The sequence below is a fragment of the Bos taurus genome, chromosome 10, assembly GCF_002263795.3.
Source record: "Bos taurus isolate L1 Dominette 01449 registration number 42190680 breed Hereford chromosome 10, ARS-UCD2.0, whole genome shotgun sequence".
Taxonomy (NCBI): domain Eukaryota; kingdom Metazoa; phylum Chordata; class Mammalia; order Artiodactyla; family Bovidae; genus Bos; species Bos taurus.
In genome coordinates this window covers 43,825,591-43,843,898 of record NC_037337.1, presented here as the reverse complement: position 1 = coordinate 43,843,898, position 18,308 = coordinate 43,825,591, and the positions used below count along the sequence as shown (strand labels likewise).

The 18,308-nt window shown below is 41.7% G+C and overlaps 1 protein-coding gene across 6 annotated transcripts in view; it reads left to right on the top strand.

Annotated features, from left to right (window-relative positions):
* The window catches only part of TRIM9 (tripartite motif containing 9), a 118,939-nt gene extending 100,851 nt beyond the window's left edge, over window positions 1-18,088 (top strand). For 2 of the 6 annotated variants that reach the window (XM_059890678.1, XM_010809284.3), the window contains exons 8-13: window positions 6,200-6,388; window positions 8,902-8,943; window positions 9,365-9,388; window positions 10,198-10,501; window positions 13,619-13,781; window positions 16,030-18,088. In XM_059890678.1, coding sequence (XP_059746661.1) covers window positions 6,200-6,388; window positions 8,902-8,943; window positions 9,365-9,388; window positions 10,198-10,501; window positions 13,619-13,781; window positions 16,030-16,092 — 785 coding nt within the window. In that variant the 3' untranslated portion in view covers window positions 16,093-18,088. 6 annotated transcript variants of the gene reach the window in all.
* The last annotated feature ends 220 nt before the right edge of the window (window positions 18,089-18,308 follow it).

Below are 18,308 nucleotides of genomic sequence, written 5' to 3'. Positions count from 1 at the left end.
CCCAGGCAGAAATAAGACTTCTAACACTTTCAAAGAGTCACATTAGAGTTTCGTTCTAAAGAATAATATTCCTGCTTTAAGAAAGAGATGTGGGAATGGCTGTCATTCCTTAACACACACACACACACACACACACACACCTGCCCAGGCTGAGGTTCTCCCCAGTGTGGACGTTTTTCAGCTGGCAGTGACCAGTTGCTGCCTGGGAAGGAAAAGGATGTCAGAGCTGCATCTCTGAGGTCCTGGAAGGACCCCACCAAGTGAGATCTGGAACTGGGAGCCCTGCTCAGGTTGAAACCAAAGAGCTACTTATTCACAGAAGCTCTCAGCCCTCCAGATCTCGACTGTGAGGCCAAGTGGGAAGAATAATCAGTGATCATGAGAGAATTAGGCTGTAGATAAGGCTGTAAATTCCAGCGCTGCCCACATACAGGAGCTCAGAGCACAGAGAAAATGTGCTCTCAAGCATCCTCTTTCTTGAACATCCACAGGAGCCACCTGCCCAACACTTTCCAGGATTGTTTTATCTAATGACAACTAAAGGGTTGGGATTCTTGAAATGATATCTTAGAAATTGCTTTCTAAAAAGGGGACATAGAAAAGGTTATTCATAAAGATTAAAATGCCCTTTTCTCCCCCATTAGATTCTCAGCATCACAGTTCCCTTTCAAGTGTGATAGCGCCTTCTCCCACACATCATAGGAAATAACCCAGAGAATAGTCAGTGATACAGGCAGAATGTTGGCAGAATGTAGGCCCAGCATGACCCCAGATGCCTTTGTTCACAACCTCTTTGCAGATACTTTATAGTAATCAGGGGCCGGAGTAGCTACTGTACTCTTAAACCTTGCTGCGCTAAGACATCCCCTATCCCACAAGAGAAGATGTAACCTTGTGGGAGAAAAAGAACCTCACCTGCTCTCAGTCCACCCATCCCATGTGGCCAGAATCCCAAAGGGTAGGGTAATGTGTTTGCCTTTCAATCTGTATCCACCACAGTCCCGAGAACTACTCTATATATAGATAAGAAAGATTCATCCTCAGTATAATGCAGGGTTTGGAGAATGATAATTAGATCATCTACACAAAGCTGGGTCACCCCTGAGACCTCCAATACATGCCCCATGGCCTATAGCATCAACCTTACATTTTATACATTTCCAAGGCACAAAAGAGACCAATGACCTTACCACCCCCAAAATTGTATCCACCAGGAATTGATCTGCCTGTGTCCTTATCCAATCACATCACAGCTGGTAGTGTGACTTAAATGAGTTCCTTAATCTTTCTGGACTTCAGGGTTTTGTTTTTGTTTGGGGGGCAAGGTGCTGTTTGTCTCTAACACTTTAAACTTAGAACAGATGATCTCTAAATTCTTTACAATTAATACACCCTGGTTTTCTTCAAAATTACTGCTGAAAGCTGTTAATTATTTCAGTAAATGCTATGAACAAGTGTAGCCACCTCCCGTATCCTCCAGGGGTATAGTGGTTCTTAGAGGCTGCCTGTGATACTGAAAATTCAACACTAATAGGAATAGTTAATAAAGGATCAAATAAAGAACAGTATATGGTCCACTGGAGATATTTCCTGTCTGCCTGTGCTTTACTCTTTCTCACTCTGAGCATCAGCCCACCACCTCCCCCCAGAATTGTGTTTACTTAGAAGAATATGCATTTCCAGGACAAATTCTTCAAGGTAGGTAAATCATGCTTGAACAAATTTGGGTAGATTTTACAAAATCCAAAGTGAGAGGCATAATGATAGCTTTCAAAGCCCAGAGAAAAAAGAGATTTTGTTCCTTTTAATTTTGACAACATGTATGACATCCAGGGAATTTCCTGATTTTTCATAGGACTGAATTGGATCCAAACCCTATTTTTGCTTCTGGGGAATGCACTTTGTATCTGACCATCTGGGGAGCAGTTTAGTCCTTTGGAATCTTTTGCATCCACTCTTTTGTATTAATAGTTTCCTTATAAATAATTACCTGATGTTCTAAATTGGAATGGAGGACTTGGTGACAGAGTGTGCAACTGTCCCATGGTGGAAAGAGGGTGTTTCATTTCTTCTTTTAAAAGGAGCTTTTCAAAACAGATTTGTTTCTCACTTCTCAACTGCAATTAATGCCATACTTAAGAAAGATTAAAATACCACCTTTCATTGTAAATTATGTACCAGTGGGATATAATTGTGACTTGGGGTGCTTATTAGATCATGTAAGGAAACTTCGCCTTCTTCATTCATTTCTTGGTCTCTTTAAATTCCTCCCAAGAAAACAAATTATTTTACAGCTTGTTTATAATTGAACTGGAACTCATCTTTAATGCTGCTTGTGCAACTCGTAGTGACATATTTTGCCTTATTTAGCTCTGAAATACAACCATTTTGTTGAACTAGTATCCAAAGGCTGCTTAAGTTATGAAGCTTTTCATACCAGACAGGACGATAACCAAGAATTCTACAAGAGCATAAAGGAAGCTGGGTTAATGTACATTGTCATAAGGAACCCCTGTCAATTTGCTTTTCCTCTTTGGATTCCAAAATTAACACCTCAAAGACTACACATTTCCAAAGAGTCTGCAACACCCGTAGAAATCTCTAGTGCACTGTACATGTTGAAATCAGTCAAGAAATTCTGTCTTCAAAAGTGTAAAAATCAATAATATAAGACAGATTCTCTCTAAATGTTTCCTATTTAGTTACTCAGTTCTAATACAGTGTCTGCTAATGAAAAAATAAAATAAATATTCAGTAAGTCAAAAAGAGATACACCACTTAAATATCCTTTTTTTGCCTCAAACCCAAAACTCAGTAAATAATGTTTGATCCCCAGTCAATCTTTGCTTTGATAATTCTTGATTGTTTCTTTCAAGCAGAGGCCCCAACTCCAGAATCAGCCAGTTCCAGATGGAAAGAGAAAAGAGTCCAGGCAAAGACCAGAGGAGAATGATGCTCATTGACCAAGTTGAGGGAAAGTGTGTCCTGACACATTCCCATTATAAACACAGTCCCTCTCCCAGAGTTACTGATATGCCCAAAATTGCTACACCAGTATTCAGCTGGTGTTCTGTTTTCCCTTGCTGTTTTGGCTAAATTGCTTTTGCTTACCAAAGCTCTTCAGCAGACAGGATCACTACATGTGATGAAACATAAGAAATTTAAAATATTTAAGGAGCTATTTGTCTTTCTCTAGTGACCAATGTATTAAAAATTAATAATAATTATCCTGAATATTAGCTATGACCTAAAACATAGCCTCATATCATGTATTCTGAAAAAAAAAACACTAACCCAATTCCTCTTTGTCATGACTAATAGAATATTAATGGCTGAAAAGCCTTCTCCAGATCTCAGTAGTTGTGCTTTGAGGGAAAGTAAGGAAGTCAGTTTAGATCCTTTCTGCATCCCAGGGTATAAAACAGAATACACACCATAGATAGCTGTGTGTATGCTCAGTGTGAGTTGTGTGATTTGGCTAAACATGAGTGTAGCATTACTGTTCCCAATGTTGTCTTATTGTCTTTGGTTCATGTCTTTGAACATGTCCAGAGGGGCATGATGAGGAGAGTAAAGATTTGAGATCCATACCTTAGAAGAAAGATTGGAAATCAACTCTCTTTATCCCAGAAAAGTGATTATTTTTAAAGAGAACCATGACTGCTCTTGAATATGGCCTCAGTAATGCTACACTTGAGAAGTAGGGCTCCCAAAGTGGTATATCCAGAACAATATAAGCAATAACTACAACAGGAGGAGGCTGCCCAGAGGCCATGAGATCCCTAACCTAGAGGATTTCAAGGGGAAGCTTATTATTGCTGCTCAGATGATATCAAGATAAGTGTCTTCCCTCTAAGACTCCTGCAACCTAAGGTATTATCAAATGGTTTAGATGACCTATAGGCAACTGACCTGACATTTGCACCCTATGCCGAGGGAGAAAGGCACAAAGCATCTTGCTGGGATCAAATGCTCGCTCTCGCTCTCTCTCTCTAGCTTGCTCTCTCTCTCTCTCTCTCGTGCTTCATTTGGACAGTTTTCATGAAGCAGTAGGGCTTTTTTTTTAAACTTCTTAGAGAAAATGGGGTAGGAGTACAAGGTAAGAGCCCAGCTGGTAGGGTATGGGAGACCACAGGTAAGAAAAACTCAGAGCAGAGATGGAGTGATTGGGTAACATGGATATTAAGTAAGCTTGCCTGAATAGAGAACATGGCTCAAGACTAAGAGGACTCAAGGAAAATTGGGTCATCAATAATGGTTCACATAAAAGGATAGAAAAACTAACCATTCTAGTGTTCAGTTACTAACCCCATGAATAACCATAGCTGCCCTCAGCCCCCATCCTGCAGAGTGGTCCCATCACCAACTCTAGGTGCTTCTTCCTGGTGCTGAGAATAGAAGAGGTGAGTATGATGGGGTTGGATTTGCTTCCTGAGTCTGGATATAGTACACGTCTCTTCACTGGTTTTCAGATGATTACTTGGGGGTTCAGTATACTCCAGAATTCATTTTATTATATATGGCCTTTTCCTTAATTATTGGAGAAACAAGTATTTTAAATATAATGAATTAGCTGTTACCACCTGGTGAAAGATACATTTCTAAGAAAATTCTTGTTAAAAATATTTTACTGTGATAAATACAGTTGTAAATTCTCCCCCTAAAAGATGCCCATATTAGTTTGTGGTGTTGTGCAATTGTCTTTCAACTTTTTCTATTAAACTAAAAGACTAATTCTACTTTGAGATAATTATATCATAAATCATTTCTTAACAAGAAATAGTCACACATGCCAATTTACTCCAACCATGTGAAGTTTAGGTAGAAGAAAATTGGAATGTATTATTGGGAACACAATGCCTCAGCTCCATAAATAGCAGTTTCTTTTCTCTGAAAACCTTGTTTGTACTTTTCTTATTAAAGAAAAAAAACTTCCCCCAAACTAAAAAAAAGTAGCCTGAAAAGCTAATTTTAATGTTTTAAGTTCAAAAATGAACATGAGGCTGGGTTGGCAGTATTGAACTGAAACCTGCCAGTGCCCTGCTCTGAGCTTCTCGAATAGGATCCCACTCTGCACACATATGCTACACTGAGCATGCATGGAATAGCATTTTGATAGAATAAGGATATGTTCGGTACAGAGGAACATGCTAATAGACTCAAACCAGAAACATATTCCCAGGAACACTTTAGCCACCAAAACAAAATTATTGTTTCAATGAGAAGAAATTTCCTTTGTGGTTTTGGAACTAGAATACTACCATCATGCTCTCTGTATTTCCTGAATTGTTACTATCAAATTGAGTTCTAAGATGTCCCCAATTGGTAAAACATGTGTCTCTGACTAGATCACTCTACAGCCTACAACCACCTATTAACAAATGAGAAAGGAATGATTTCAGTAATTTAGAGGTGAGAAACTACCTCTAAATTACTTTAAATTCTAAAACTAGATGAAGCAATTGATATGTCATTACTATGGTATAATAGCCATCTTCATTCCAGACCTGACTATCTGAAAATAAAGACATTTTTGCCAATAAAGACCAATGTACCTCACCACTGCCCGTGGTCGTTTATTCTTAGAGAACCAGAGATATTCAAGGGCACCCCTAAGGGCTGATCTTAATTCAGAAACAAAGGTAAGGCTCCTTCCCTGATTACTTGTTCAGCCCACTGTCCTTCTCTGATTTAAAGAGCAAGTCTTGGATATGCTGGTATAGAAAAACCATCTTGTCCATTTAGAAACAGAAATATATATATTAAGAGAGAAAAGGGAACATATGGAACAGCACAGAGTTAGTAAAAACCGTCACCTCCTAAATAGAAACCTTTTCAGAGACCATTGTTGTACAAATAGTAATACCCAACAGATGTGAAGAGGGTAAAGTATTGATCTCTTGGTCATCAATGGGTTAATTTAAAGTTTCTAAGTTCAGCTCTAAAGATATTTAATTAAAAGGAAACTTCCAATACTTTCTGTACCTGTAAAAATCAAGGGAAAATGAAGACAATCGTTTGTGATGTTTGAAGTGTCCTCTGGTTTGAGTTCTGTCCTGCCAAGAATTCCCTAAACCACATTGGCCTCGATGGGGTGGATGAGGCTTTGTGAAAATGCATTCGTGAGGCAGGTCTTGGGGAAGCGTGCCCGGCAGGTGGCAGATTTCTGATCTCTAGTTTGCATTGATCTTACATTTAGACACAGACTCAGAAGAACAGACAGTCCCTTTTCCAGTGCCTTCGGAAAGATTGCCGCTCCGTAGAATGAGTCCTTTCTCCTCCACCCTTAATCTACAACCCAGCTTCCCCGGGAGAGCCTACTTTGATTTCCGATCCTCACCCCACCAGCTGAGCTTGCATTCCTCTTTACAGTCTCTCAATGCACCGGGTGAGCCGAGCTCGTCTGACCTCTTCTCTTGATCTCTGTGCCTTGAAGGCATCTCGGAAATACCTGTTTTGTTCTTGCTGTTCATGTGTGTGCGGAGGGCAGTGAGCTAATCTCTATGTCTGTGGCCTGCTTCCGGTTTGAGGAGCATTTGGATGATGGGAGATTTGTGGCATTCATGTTTGTGTGCTGTGAGGATTAACATCGAGCTGTGGTCAGTGTATATAATGGTGTTGAAAAGTGATGAGTGAAGTGGTTCTTTTTGCACAAGCTGGTACCACCACCGTGGGAACCCTGCTCTGTCATCACATGCCATGGCGTAGCACGCACAGGTGCTGGCTGAGGGGAGGCTGTGGCCTTAGTTTGGAGGTTTGCAACCCTGCTGTATCCAGGAAACCAGCTGTGTCTGGGAGACTGGATCAGTGCATCCAGCCTGGAGTGGTCTGATTAAACATAGACTCAAGAGATCTTTACTGAAAAAAGTAAAAAACTTGCCAACAGCAGAATGCATCATGCAAAGCAGGCAAACCAGAGAGCAGAAAGTATTTTCTGCGAAAGCCTTGCTCACTGGTCAGACAGTGTACTCAAGGCTGATTTTTTTCTAAGCAAAGAGAAGGGACAATCACCAGCTAAATCAGAAAGCCTTAACTAGCCTAAGGCCCAAAGATGGGAGTCTCTGAGAAGTTAGGCCTCCGGAAGTTTCCCACAGCTGAGAGGGTTGTGACAGGGTTTCAGGTTTCAAGTTGGACTAGTGATACTATTCCGTGAACTCTGTCTAGAAAATAGAATCTTAAAATATCTAAGACGCAGACCTATTTGATCTCTTCAGGACTATATTGTAATCAGGGCTACACATGATGCACATTTTACATTTCCAGAGGCTTCTTTTGTTTGTTATTTTATTCTGTTTGCTCATCCCACATCCTGGAATGAAGAAGGCCACAGCATGACAGTGCAAAAAGGATGCAGGGACTTCAAGCTCTCTTTAAAATGACTGTTTTTCTTTGTGCTTTTATGTTTCTTCTTGTTTCTCTGTGCACTATTGGCTTTTAAACATGCTTTGTTATGGAACTCTCTCCACTTGTGTCTAATGTACGGAAATATTGTTATAGTCTTTGTAACGTATATTGTCTCAAGAATAAAATGAAATGTGGGTTTGGGGATATTTGATGGCTGTATTTGACACCATTGTTGTATCGTTGAACCTTAAATGTACGATGGTGTATTTAAAGTAGTGTAAAAAGATTTCAGAAAGCTTGTTTTGACAAAGATTTGCACAAGGCATGATTCATTTAAAAAATTTTAAAAGCCCTATTCACATTCTGCAGATTTATTTCCAAAGCTGGATGAGATACAGTTTTAAAACTCCATGTGTTCCATATTCACTAAGTTCTCACCTGTGAATAGGAACTGAGATGATAATTGATAGAAACTAAACAAGTTGTCTGCCACTTTTGCAAATGAATCCATCTCAGAGAAAAATAAAGTAACCAAAAGTAAGGTCATAATCTTTACATTTTGCTTTTAATTCAATCATTAGTCCCTTCTAAGGTGCTTTCTTAATTCTTTTAAAATTCTTTTCATTCAGTGTATTACCCTTCATTTAGCACATAAAGGCCTGACTGAGTTGAAAAAAAAATTAAATGATCCTTTCTAGGAGATATCCTAGTGCTCATCAAAAACACATTTCAGTCACTGACACCACTTTAAATTGTAGCTCACACGACTTTGAACATTTTAAGACTAGAATGCTTCATCCACCCTGATGAAGCCTCTCATGGAAGAGGTAAGAGTATCCAAATATTAAGGAGGGGAAGGTGGGTGCAAGAGTTCCTCAGGTGATTCTAATGTATCTCTGAGGTCACTCCACCCCATCAGCCTTCATGCTGGCTCCCCTCCCTTAGGCGAAAAGGATGAGGTAGTAAAACAATCTGAAAAAGACAGGAGGTCATTTTTGTTTTTACTACATTTATTTCATGTCATTATTAATAATTACCAGATGTCTTTAATAACATATGGATTACACCACATATTTAATTCTATAATTATCATTTGACTCAGGCCCAAGTCACGGTAAAGGCCTTTTGGCACAACCAGAGTTAGAAGAACATGGAATAGTGATGTAGAATGGAGCTTTATCAAGATCCAGTGGTTTCTCCACTTCAACTGGATGAATTTCTCCACTTCAACTGGATGAATTTTTCTTGTTTTCTTCTGAATATGAAAACTTTACTGGAAAAGGTTAAACTTAGAAGATGATAAAAAATTTAAGCTCTGCAGTTTAGAAACAATCGGAGGAGACTTTATTAAATTAAAAAAGAAAAATCTACTATTCATTTTGAAAGAGCAGAGAAGCAGTTTTTACTCCAGCAAGTAAACTAACATAAAAAGGGCTTTGGTTTTTCATGAATCAGGCCTCTGATGACTACTCAGCTGGTGCTTTTTACGTGTATACAAATAATCTTTATTGAATTGGTTGTTGTTTCATAGCTTTGATGTGTAGTATTTCTTTATAGGATGCAATTTTGAGACACAATCTGCATCTTACTCTCAATTAGGCAAGTATACCTATTGTAATTGTTATCTTTTACTTATGTGCTTGGTATGCTCCATTCCCTTCACAAAATAAATGGTAGCAGCTTATTCTATGTCAATAAAATTGTTGAATTGTCATTCAAATCCCATTATAGCAATCTCTCTCATACTTAGAAAAAATGAAAAAGATGCCTGTATTTTTAAATGTTGTACCTCAAAGAAGATTACTTTTCCCCCAGATTTCTTGTACAACAATGCAAGCACTCATTATAAGCAGAAAACTTGTGGGCAAAAGGTACTAATCAGACCAATGGCTGTAGTGTATGCAGTTTTAAACTTAGCCCTTTTTTGGTGTTAGTCTATCAAAAGAGACATGTATTCTTATCAGTGTCAATTTTGCCTCCTATTTCTCTCTCCCATGCTTTTCACTTGGAATGACAACAGTTGACATTAAAAAGCTGTTGGCAGGTATGGAATAACCTTACTCTGTTACCAATAGCAAAGACCAAAATGCATGTGAGGTGGTTCACAGGTTTGATAAATCAGCGATTCCGCCTGTCTGGAGGAGGTTCTTCGTAGGTGGCATTTAGAACCTGGGCACAGCACTGTATACAAAGACATCATTCGATCTGCACCTAATCGCCAATACTTTTTACGTTTTAAGAATAACACTCACACCATATCTGTGATGAAGGAAGCAACCAGTCTTACATCCAAGTCTCAATCACTCGTGAGAATTAGTTTCTGTTGCTGATAGCTCCAAAGCTTCTGAGTTTTCACTAACACTGAGGAAATTTTCAAAACAACTAAATTGAGCACTTCTGTTGAAGGAGTATTTCCATATTTCACTGAGTGTGTTTTATCCCTCCTCCATCTAGGACTCTAGTTACTAGCCTCCCCGTCTCAGGGTTACACAGGCATCTTAGCGCATCCCTCTTCCCTTATGTCTCTGGTGTACTGTTCTGCCAGTCACTGGGTGAAGGGACTTGATGCCACTTCACTCCCGGATCACCTGGTTGGGAGTGCAGTCTGAGCCAGGTAACCCCTGCTGAATCGGTCGTGTGTCATCCATCTGTTTCTGGGTGCAGAGAGCCCCAGGTCCCAGGACGTGCCCTCTGTCTGCTCACTCATGGCCCCTTCTGGCTCTGGACACTTCCTTCCCGCATGGAAGCATGAAAATGGGACAAAACACTCCTCTCCTGCCCAGGAGTAAATTACGGTGGGAACTCGTTGGGTCCGTCTTAGTAACCAACCACCCTCCCCTCTGTTGTCCCCAGTGGCCTGGTTTGCTTTCGACCCTGGCTCGGCACACTCTGACATCATCTTCTCCAATGACAACCTGACTGTGACCTGCAGTAGCTATGATGACCGCGTGGTGCTGGGGAAGACCGGTTTCTCCAAGGGCGTCCACTACTGGGAGCTGACAGTGGATCGCTACGATAACCACCCCGACCCTGCCTTCGGTGTGGCTCGCATCGACGTGATGAAGGATGTGATGTTAGGAAAGGACGACAAAGCTTGGGCAATGTATGTGGACAATAACCGGAGCTGGTTCATGCACAACAACTCGCACACCAACAGGTACCCTGCAGCCCCGCGCAAGCAAGCCTTCTTCATGTTGGCTTCTGGTCCAGAACAATAGCCCAAGTTCAGAGACCTATTAAATAGACAACATGAAGGAAGTCGGGCAGGCCATCTTTATTAAGTAGACCTTCTACTGCTCTTAGCCGAGTCCATCCTGGTGTTTTGGTTTTTGCATAATGATAGGGACATGAGCACTTTCTTAGACCCCTCATTGCTGTAGTCCACTTAGGGCTGCAAACTAAGAATCCTCATGAATATCCATTATAGAAAAACATTCCAGGATTCTAAAACACAGTCTTAAAACTTACCAGAAAAGCACTTGTGTACAAGATACTCAGTTTTTCTGAACATCAGTTTCCAAATCCACAAATTAGGAAAATCATATTTTTCCATGCAGAAATGTTCCCATGATTAAATGAGACATGCAAAAATGCCTCCCATCAGAAGCATCTGAAAATAGAAGCCACTGTTCTTATCATTATCAGTGCCACAGTTAAGTGGTATTGAGCACTTTAATTTAAACTAAATCTTATGGGTTTGTTTAAATTTATGATATATTTAAATCTTATGGATGCCAGTTTGGATAGTTTTATAGTTGAAGATTGAAGAACCCTCTTACTATTATATGGATTCAGAGCACCCAGTTTGCTGGGGAAAAAGAACGCAGGAATTGTTTTCAGTTTTCCTTTACCACCAAAATCTAGGCAATTATAATTTAACTCGTACCTATAATATTTTCTCTAGACTTCCTTTTTCATTTGGTTTGTGTTTTCTTCCTCAAATGTATTTTTCACAAATTTTCTAGGTGGAGAAGTGTCTTTTAGGAACCTTTTAGGTTCCTAAAGACATCTTTCAGGATGTCTCAAATACATCCCCAAGTTACATTCTTATCGGTGTCTGGAATGGGGGTGTGGGGGACTACAGCTATATTCAGTCAGAAGGAAAGTGAGTCGTGCAGTGGTAGGCAGTGGGCTCCACTGTCTCGGCTTCTTCTGTGTGCTCATCACTGCCTCTCTTCTAGCAAGTAGGTCTCCTAGGGCCTCCACTTCTTCCCTTGGGTAGTTTCTCTACGTCTGCATTCAGTCGTGCTTCGTTCACTGTCCCTTGAAGTGAGCACATGTTGCTGGCCAAAATTATGGCCTTCTCTGCCCGCCAAAGCCGGATGAAAAATACAGAGACAGAGTTTGGAAGAAATAGAAAGGTGGCTCCAAATTATCAGCCAGTGGAAAGGGGAACACAGTAGGCTCATGCCTCCCCCACCGTGGGGAGTCTAGGGGCTTCTATAAGATGGGGAACAAAGGTGTTAGAATCTTGATTTCTTCTTCTTGCATTGTTTCCAAGGCAGTCATACTGGCTGGTGTCAGTAACCCAGTGCCTGAGTCTGGCAGTTCCATGGCTCTGTGGCCTTCTTTCTGATGTGTAACTACAACAGGAAGAGTGTTATAAGGGTAAACACCAGATAGCATAGAGTCAAAGGAAAAATAGGTGTGAAGTGTAGTTCCTGCAGAGTTAGGGGGCAAAAGAAGCAAACTTAGTTACAGAGTTAGGAGCAGTTAAAGTGAAAAAAAAGCTAGGATTGTTCAGGCCTGCTCACTGTTCTCTTTATCTTCCTGCTTCTCAGGAACAGGAAAGAAAAAGACTCACTCCTCATTTTTTCCCTTTTCACTTGCAACACACACATGCCATTCCAGCCTGGTCTCAAATCCTACTATGTGTACAGAAGCTGTTACCTTCAGGGATTCACATTTGAGGGACCCTCTGTCGCCAGCTCTGATGCCATCACCCATGTACCCCACTTACTTTTCCCTTTCAACTTCTTTATTTTGGAATGAAGGGGTAATAACGCAACTGCCATACTATACAGAGAAATAGTTTCTTAAAGCAGAACACGTCGCCTTGCATGTAAACTGCATGGCACCAGGGCCGTCATTGCTGAAACTGAGAAATTGCCAAGACACCATTGATACCCCGGCGTTTTTAACGGCTGTGCACAGTCTGTGTTCTGCATCCCAAGGGGAAAAGAAAAACGCTCTCACGTGTCTGTGAGGCTGAAGTTCAGTACTGCTGGATCTCAGTGAGGAGGAAAAGGACAGATCTGATTGTCTAGGCTTAATGGCTTTTGTGAAACCATCAGTTAAAGCATAAGACACAATTTGTTTCCAATGACAATCACTCCAGCTCCTAGAGTATAATCATTTCACCTTACGGAGAGGAGATTCCTCTTCTTCAATGCCATTTTATGGAGAGCCTCCAGCTTCTCAATTCAATTTCAGTATGCCCCAAATTCCCATCTTTCTGGGATGAGTTTTTCTGATTAATGGATAGCATGAGGCCCCAAATCTAATTTTTCATGCATGTGTTCTAGGTTCAGCTTAAGTGCCTCTTTACTTTGACTTTCAAATTAAATCATTTTGGATTGAATGACGCTTAATTCACAACTTGAGACACAGCTCTAGGCAAAGTTCTGATAGCCTAAAGGCTACTTTTTGTTCCCGGCCTTTGATGCTTGTGTCTCCATGTGGAGACTGTGTGTGAAGGGGTTCACTCTTAGCAACAGCAGAGCAGCGCAATGAACCTGTGCATTCTCAACAGGGGCGTGAGAATTGGTTCAGGGAGCAAGCAGATCTTACTTTTTTATATACATGGGCTTCCCAGGTGGCGTGAGTGGTAAAGAATCCACCTGCCAATGCAGGAAACTTTTTATATAAAGCAGGAGACATAAGAGACATGGGTTTGATCCTTGGGTGGGAAGATCCCCTGAAGGAGGGCCTGGCAACCAACTCCATTATTCTTGCCTGGAGAATCCAGAATCCCGTGGACCGAGGAGCCTGAAGGGCTATGATCCATAGGGTCACAAAGAGTCAGACATGACTAAAGTGACTGAGCACGGCACAACACAGCTATACATACAGCTCATAAGCAGATAAACAATATATCTGTGGCATTAAAATTGTATGTGAGGAGGGGTCACTAAGAGGAAAACTGTGTTAAAAGGCTTCAAGGGTAGGGTATGATAATTTTAAACAGATTAAGAAATACTGGTTTAACCATACAAACAGGGAACTTCTAGAAGGAGGACGGGCAAATGAATTCCCATGTTTTCTTTTTCCACAGAACTGAGGGAGGGATCACAAAGGGGGCCACGATTGGGGTCCTCCTCGACTTCAATAGAAAAACCTTGACGTTTTTTATCAACGACGAACAGCAGGGTCCCATCGCGTTTGAGAACGTGGAGGGCCTGTTCTTCCCGGCAGTCAGCCTAAACAGGAACGTGCAGGTGAGCGGCTGCTCCATTTGTGAGGCTGCCCGCGGGGCGGTGAGCTTAGTCCCCGACCTGGGAGGGCCCAGACCAAGACACGGAGGAGAGGGGATTGCGGGACGGGTCGGACGTGACAAGGGAGATAATTCCAGACCAGCATAAGCCCCTTCATTATATTTAGACACAGTTTGGTGAACAGCAGCGGGGGAAACTGGGATTCTCTTGTGGCAGGCTAATGACTGTCCTCCTGAGCCCTAGATTCCTCTCTAGTGGAAAGGAAACTCTTGAACCTGCTGGCCTGAAAGCAAATGAAATGACTGCCGCAAAGCCCCAGGAGTGCCTGAGAAGTGAAAGTGTGAGCCTGAGGTGCTAACAGGATGCTTAGAAATCTGGAGCTTCTCCACTGCAGTCTTATCACTTCTGTTAGGGAGAGAAAACATAGTCCCTGCCTGCAAGTTAGTTAGTAATGATTCTTTGTAAATATAAACAACAGGGTTTTCTTATTTGTTCATCCAATAAATGTCAACTGAGTACCTGTGATATGTCAGGCACTACTGAAGTATTGTAAGTATTGTTGTTTATCAGTGACAACACAGAAATGAAAATCTTGCCCTCTTAGAGCTTGCATTCGAGTTACAAGAGAAACAGTAAATAATACACACAATTGCTGTGTTAATTATATAGTATATTAGAAGACAGTATTGGAAAAGATCCTGATGCTGGGAGTGATTGAGGGCAAGAGGGAAGGGGGCAACAGAGGATGAGATGGTTGAATGGCATCACTGACTCAGTAGACATGAGTTTGAGCAAACTCAGGGAGTTAGTGAAGGACGGGGAAGCCTGGTGTGCTGCAGTACATGGGGTCGCAAAAAGGCAGACATGATTTAGCGACTAAACAACAACAACGGCAAGGCAATATGCAGTGGAGAGAAGACAAGGAAAGGGTAGGGGACCGAGAGTGCCAGGATAGGGAGGGCAGTGGCAGTCTTAAGCAGGGTGGTCAGCATAGGTGGGCCTTATTGCAGTCACAGGTGAGCTGAGCCTTGAAGGAAGTGAGGGAGTGAGCTGGGTAAGGCTTTCCAGGCAGAGGGAACAGCCAGGGCAAAGAAGGTCCAGGAAATCACAGCTGGGGCAGATGGGGGGCGGTGGGAGAACAGATGAGGGCACGCGAGAGGGTGCCCTACCAGCCACTGCTGAGATGGGAGCGCTCACTTCCGTCTTGAGCTGGAACTCGACATTGGCTGTGAACTTCACTCAGCAAATGGCTGCCGAAAAATAGATAGGGCTTAAGTATCAACACAGTGCTCATGATTTTTGTTGTATACAGAACTACCATCTTGGGAGCTATTTTAAAAAACCATTGTTGTTTATAAGTATGTGTGCAGTAGAAGTGATTGCAACCCAGTGACCTCTGCCCTTCTCTCTTGCTGCAACTTGATGGGTTTTTCTGGAAGGCTGAAATCTAATCCATCAAGAGTTTGGATCTACATTGGACCAAAGAAAGCCATAGATTTCCCTAGAAGTGTGTTTTGGAAAACACTCATTCAAAGTTTTCCGCTTTTTTAGCTGTTTCCCTTGCAAAGACTATTTTACTTAATGATCTTTAGAGGTTTCTGGGATGTTCTGAGTATCTTCAGAGAAAGACTCTTAGACTGGGGAAGACAGGGACAAGGTGGAGAGAGATGACAGACAGCACTGCAAGAAATGGTTCTAGCCTGATTGGTGCAGCCGTCCACTGAGGTCTGAGGTTAGACAGAAATCAGTGAAATAGTTTAAGTGCCCATGTCTCCTCATTCTTGGCAATCATCTAGGCCATCCCAAAGTGAAAGGCTTATCCTAATTGAAATAACTAGGGGACAAGCAATAGGGGAAGGGTTGTCTGCTCATCTGTTCTCTATCCATGGATATGGCAGTGACCGTTGCAATGCGGCCAAAAGGGTTTGCCACCTGCAAATCAATGCCTCATTCTTCAGTCATAAGGAACACAATCTCCCCAGAATTCTTTGAAGAGGCAGGTGGATTCGAATCATATTATCAAGTGTCTCCAGGATCAGGGAGCCCAGCATGGTGGCCAGGTTCTTAGCACAGGCTGAATTCTGCTGGAGATCTCTGTGATGTCTACTAGAACAGATGTTACAGAAAAGTGAACAGATCCCTTTCTGAGTTAGGAACAAGCCCACTTACTCCTAAGTGGGGAGAGGGTGCAGTGAGTTGGGTGGTGGGGGGCTCCTAAAGTGCCTCCAGGACTCACAGTCTCTTCCCCTAGGTCACGCTTCACACGGGGCTCCAAGTCCCCGACTTCTACTCCAGCAGAGCATCAATAGCCTAAGAATGTGCCGTGGAGGCGCCAGCTGTCTGTTCTTACCTCCCGCCTGAGAGTGACTGCAAGGAGCTCAGCCAGACCTGGAGGGAGAGAGAGGAGGAGAAACGCTGGTCCTCATACCCACAGCGCCTCCACGCACACCCTTCCCCCCAGCCTCTCTACTGCTGTAAAGCCTGCTTTCTCTTCCATAGTCAGCAGTTCTAACCAACAGAGGACCTAGACAGCCCACCGTGTCACTTTGTTTCCAAACCCAGATTTTGCTTTTATTTACATTAATTTTTATGTAGGTGAGTTATCTTTTGTTTTTCTTCTGATCGTGTCATTGGTGAGTTATGAACTGGCACTGCCAAGAGAAAATTCTCCTAATAACTTGTTTCTTAAGCTCTCTGTCAAAGAGGTAGGTGGTAGGAAGAGGTAGGGAAGAATGAGCTGAACTTGGAGCTTGCCATTTAGAATGTTCTTAAGTGTTCTTGCCCTGTGACCTCTCATGCAGTGTTACCTCTGCATAGCTAGTCTTTTCAGCAATGAAAAGTTTTACTATCCATTGAAGCACAAAAATGATGGCTACACAACTGCATAGAGGTTCATAGCAGTGGAGGCTCAAAGGACATCTGGGTCATTAGGCGGGATCAGAAACCCTGGTCACTGATTGAAACTGGAAAGTCTCTAAACATAGGCAGGCCAGGGGACGTCATGATTTGGTTCATTTATTTATCACAAGTTTTTAATTGAGAACCTATTATGGACCAGACACTGTTCTAGATGCTGGAGACACAATAGTGAATACACAGGTGTGGTCTCTGCCCTCCTGGAGCTTATATTGTCCTAGGAGAACAAACCAAAAATAAAATTATTGCAAACTGTTACTAGTACTAGAAAGGAAATAAAAAGGGCCAGAGGTGCTCATTGGCAAGATCTTTCGGATCCCCCAGAATGATGCTAGAAATCCATACATTCTGGCCACAGCGCCAGAAACATACCAACTCAATGCCTTTCCAACTGTGCTATTTTAATTATGGTACCTGCTGCCATTCATCACAAAGCCCTTCTTTAGTAGAAATGATGTCAGCATTTGTATTTGTTAATGCTGCAGTGATACTAAGCCTTAAAAACCTAATGTGAAAAAAAAAAGTAACAACCAGAAGGAGGCGCTCTCGTTCTCTGTAATGGGGGATCTTAAATTGCAGCTCACAGCATTCCATTCTCAGGATTCACCTCTTGTCTCCGTTTAGACTCACTTTCTGTGCCTGTCACAGGTGAACTCTCCATCCACTCAGCTGCCACTCACAACCCACCTTTCTGGACTAGTTCAAATAATGTTTGGAAGGAAAATGAAATTGTAGGTCACTGCTCTGCTCTTAACAGAGATAATAGCAAAATAGAAGAATAATAAACGTATTACTTCCATGTAGAGATAGACCTATATAAGCTTCCTTTCAGATTCTTTAGTTTGACATGAAGTTTTAGAAGATGTTGGACCTTGAAAGAAGTTCTGGTTAGTTGTCTAAATATTTGCCAGGGGGTCAAGAAATTCACCATGAAAAAAAGAAAAAAGTAACGAAAGGAAAGCAGTAGGATGGGAAAGCTAGCAAATTAAAGTTTTGGGCAAAAAGTAATATATGTAAATAGCTAATAGTTTACTTTTGTGCTTTATTTAGATTATTTCTATCTGCTGTGGTGTTTTTCTAATTAAGTGTACCTAATTTATTGAATGGGTGCTATCCTGTTTGTGTCCACCTTGGTTTTTCTTGGCTACAGAACCACTCTGTTGCAGGCCAACACTAATTTGATATTTGATTTACTCCAATGAGACTTGATGGCTGGGCCGCTGTAGACTCATAGTTACTCTTATTCTTTATTAAATCCATCCTGCTAATTAGATTTCTAGTGACTGGTAACACATAGTTTACACAGAATTGCAATTATAGATGCATATAGCTCCTGTACTAGAAAAAAAATGGATATTTCTGGTGTACCAATAAATGATTTTTATGAGAGAACATTTTATGTCTCTTTAGAATATCGCAGTTTTTTTGCCTATTTGGGATGACACTTCACTTTTGTCAGAGCAATATTTCTTCAGCAAAGGGTCATTGGAAGGTCCCCCAGGACTGGGGAAAGCAAATGTACTTCATCCCATCTCCTCAGGAGCCTGGCATTGTCTCCTGGTGGTACTGACCACCTCAGCCTTAACTTCATATAACATATTAATAGTTGATGCC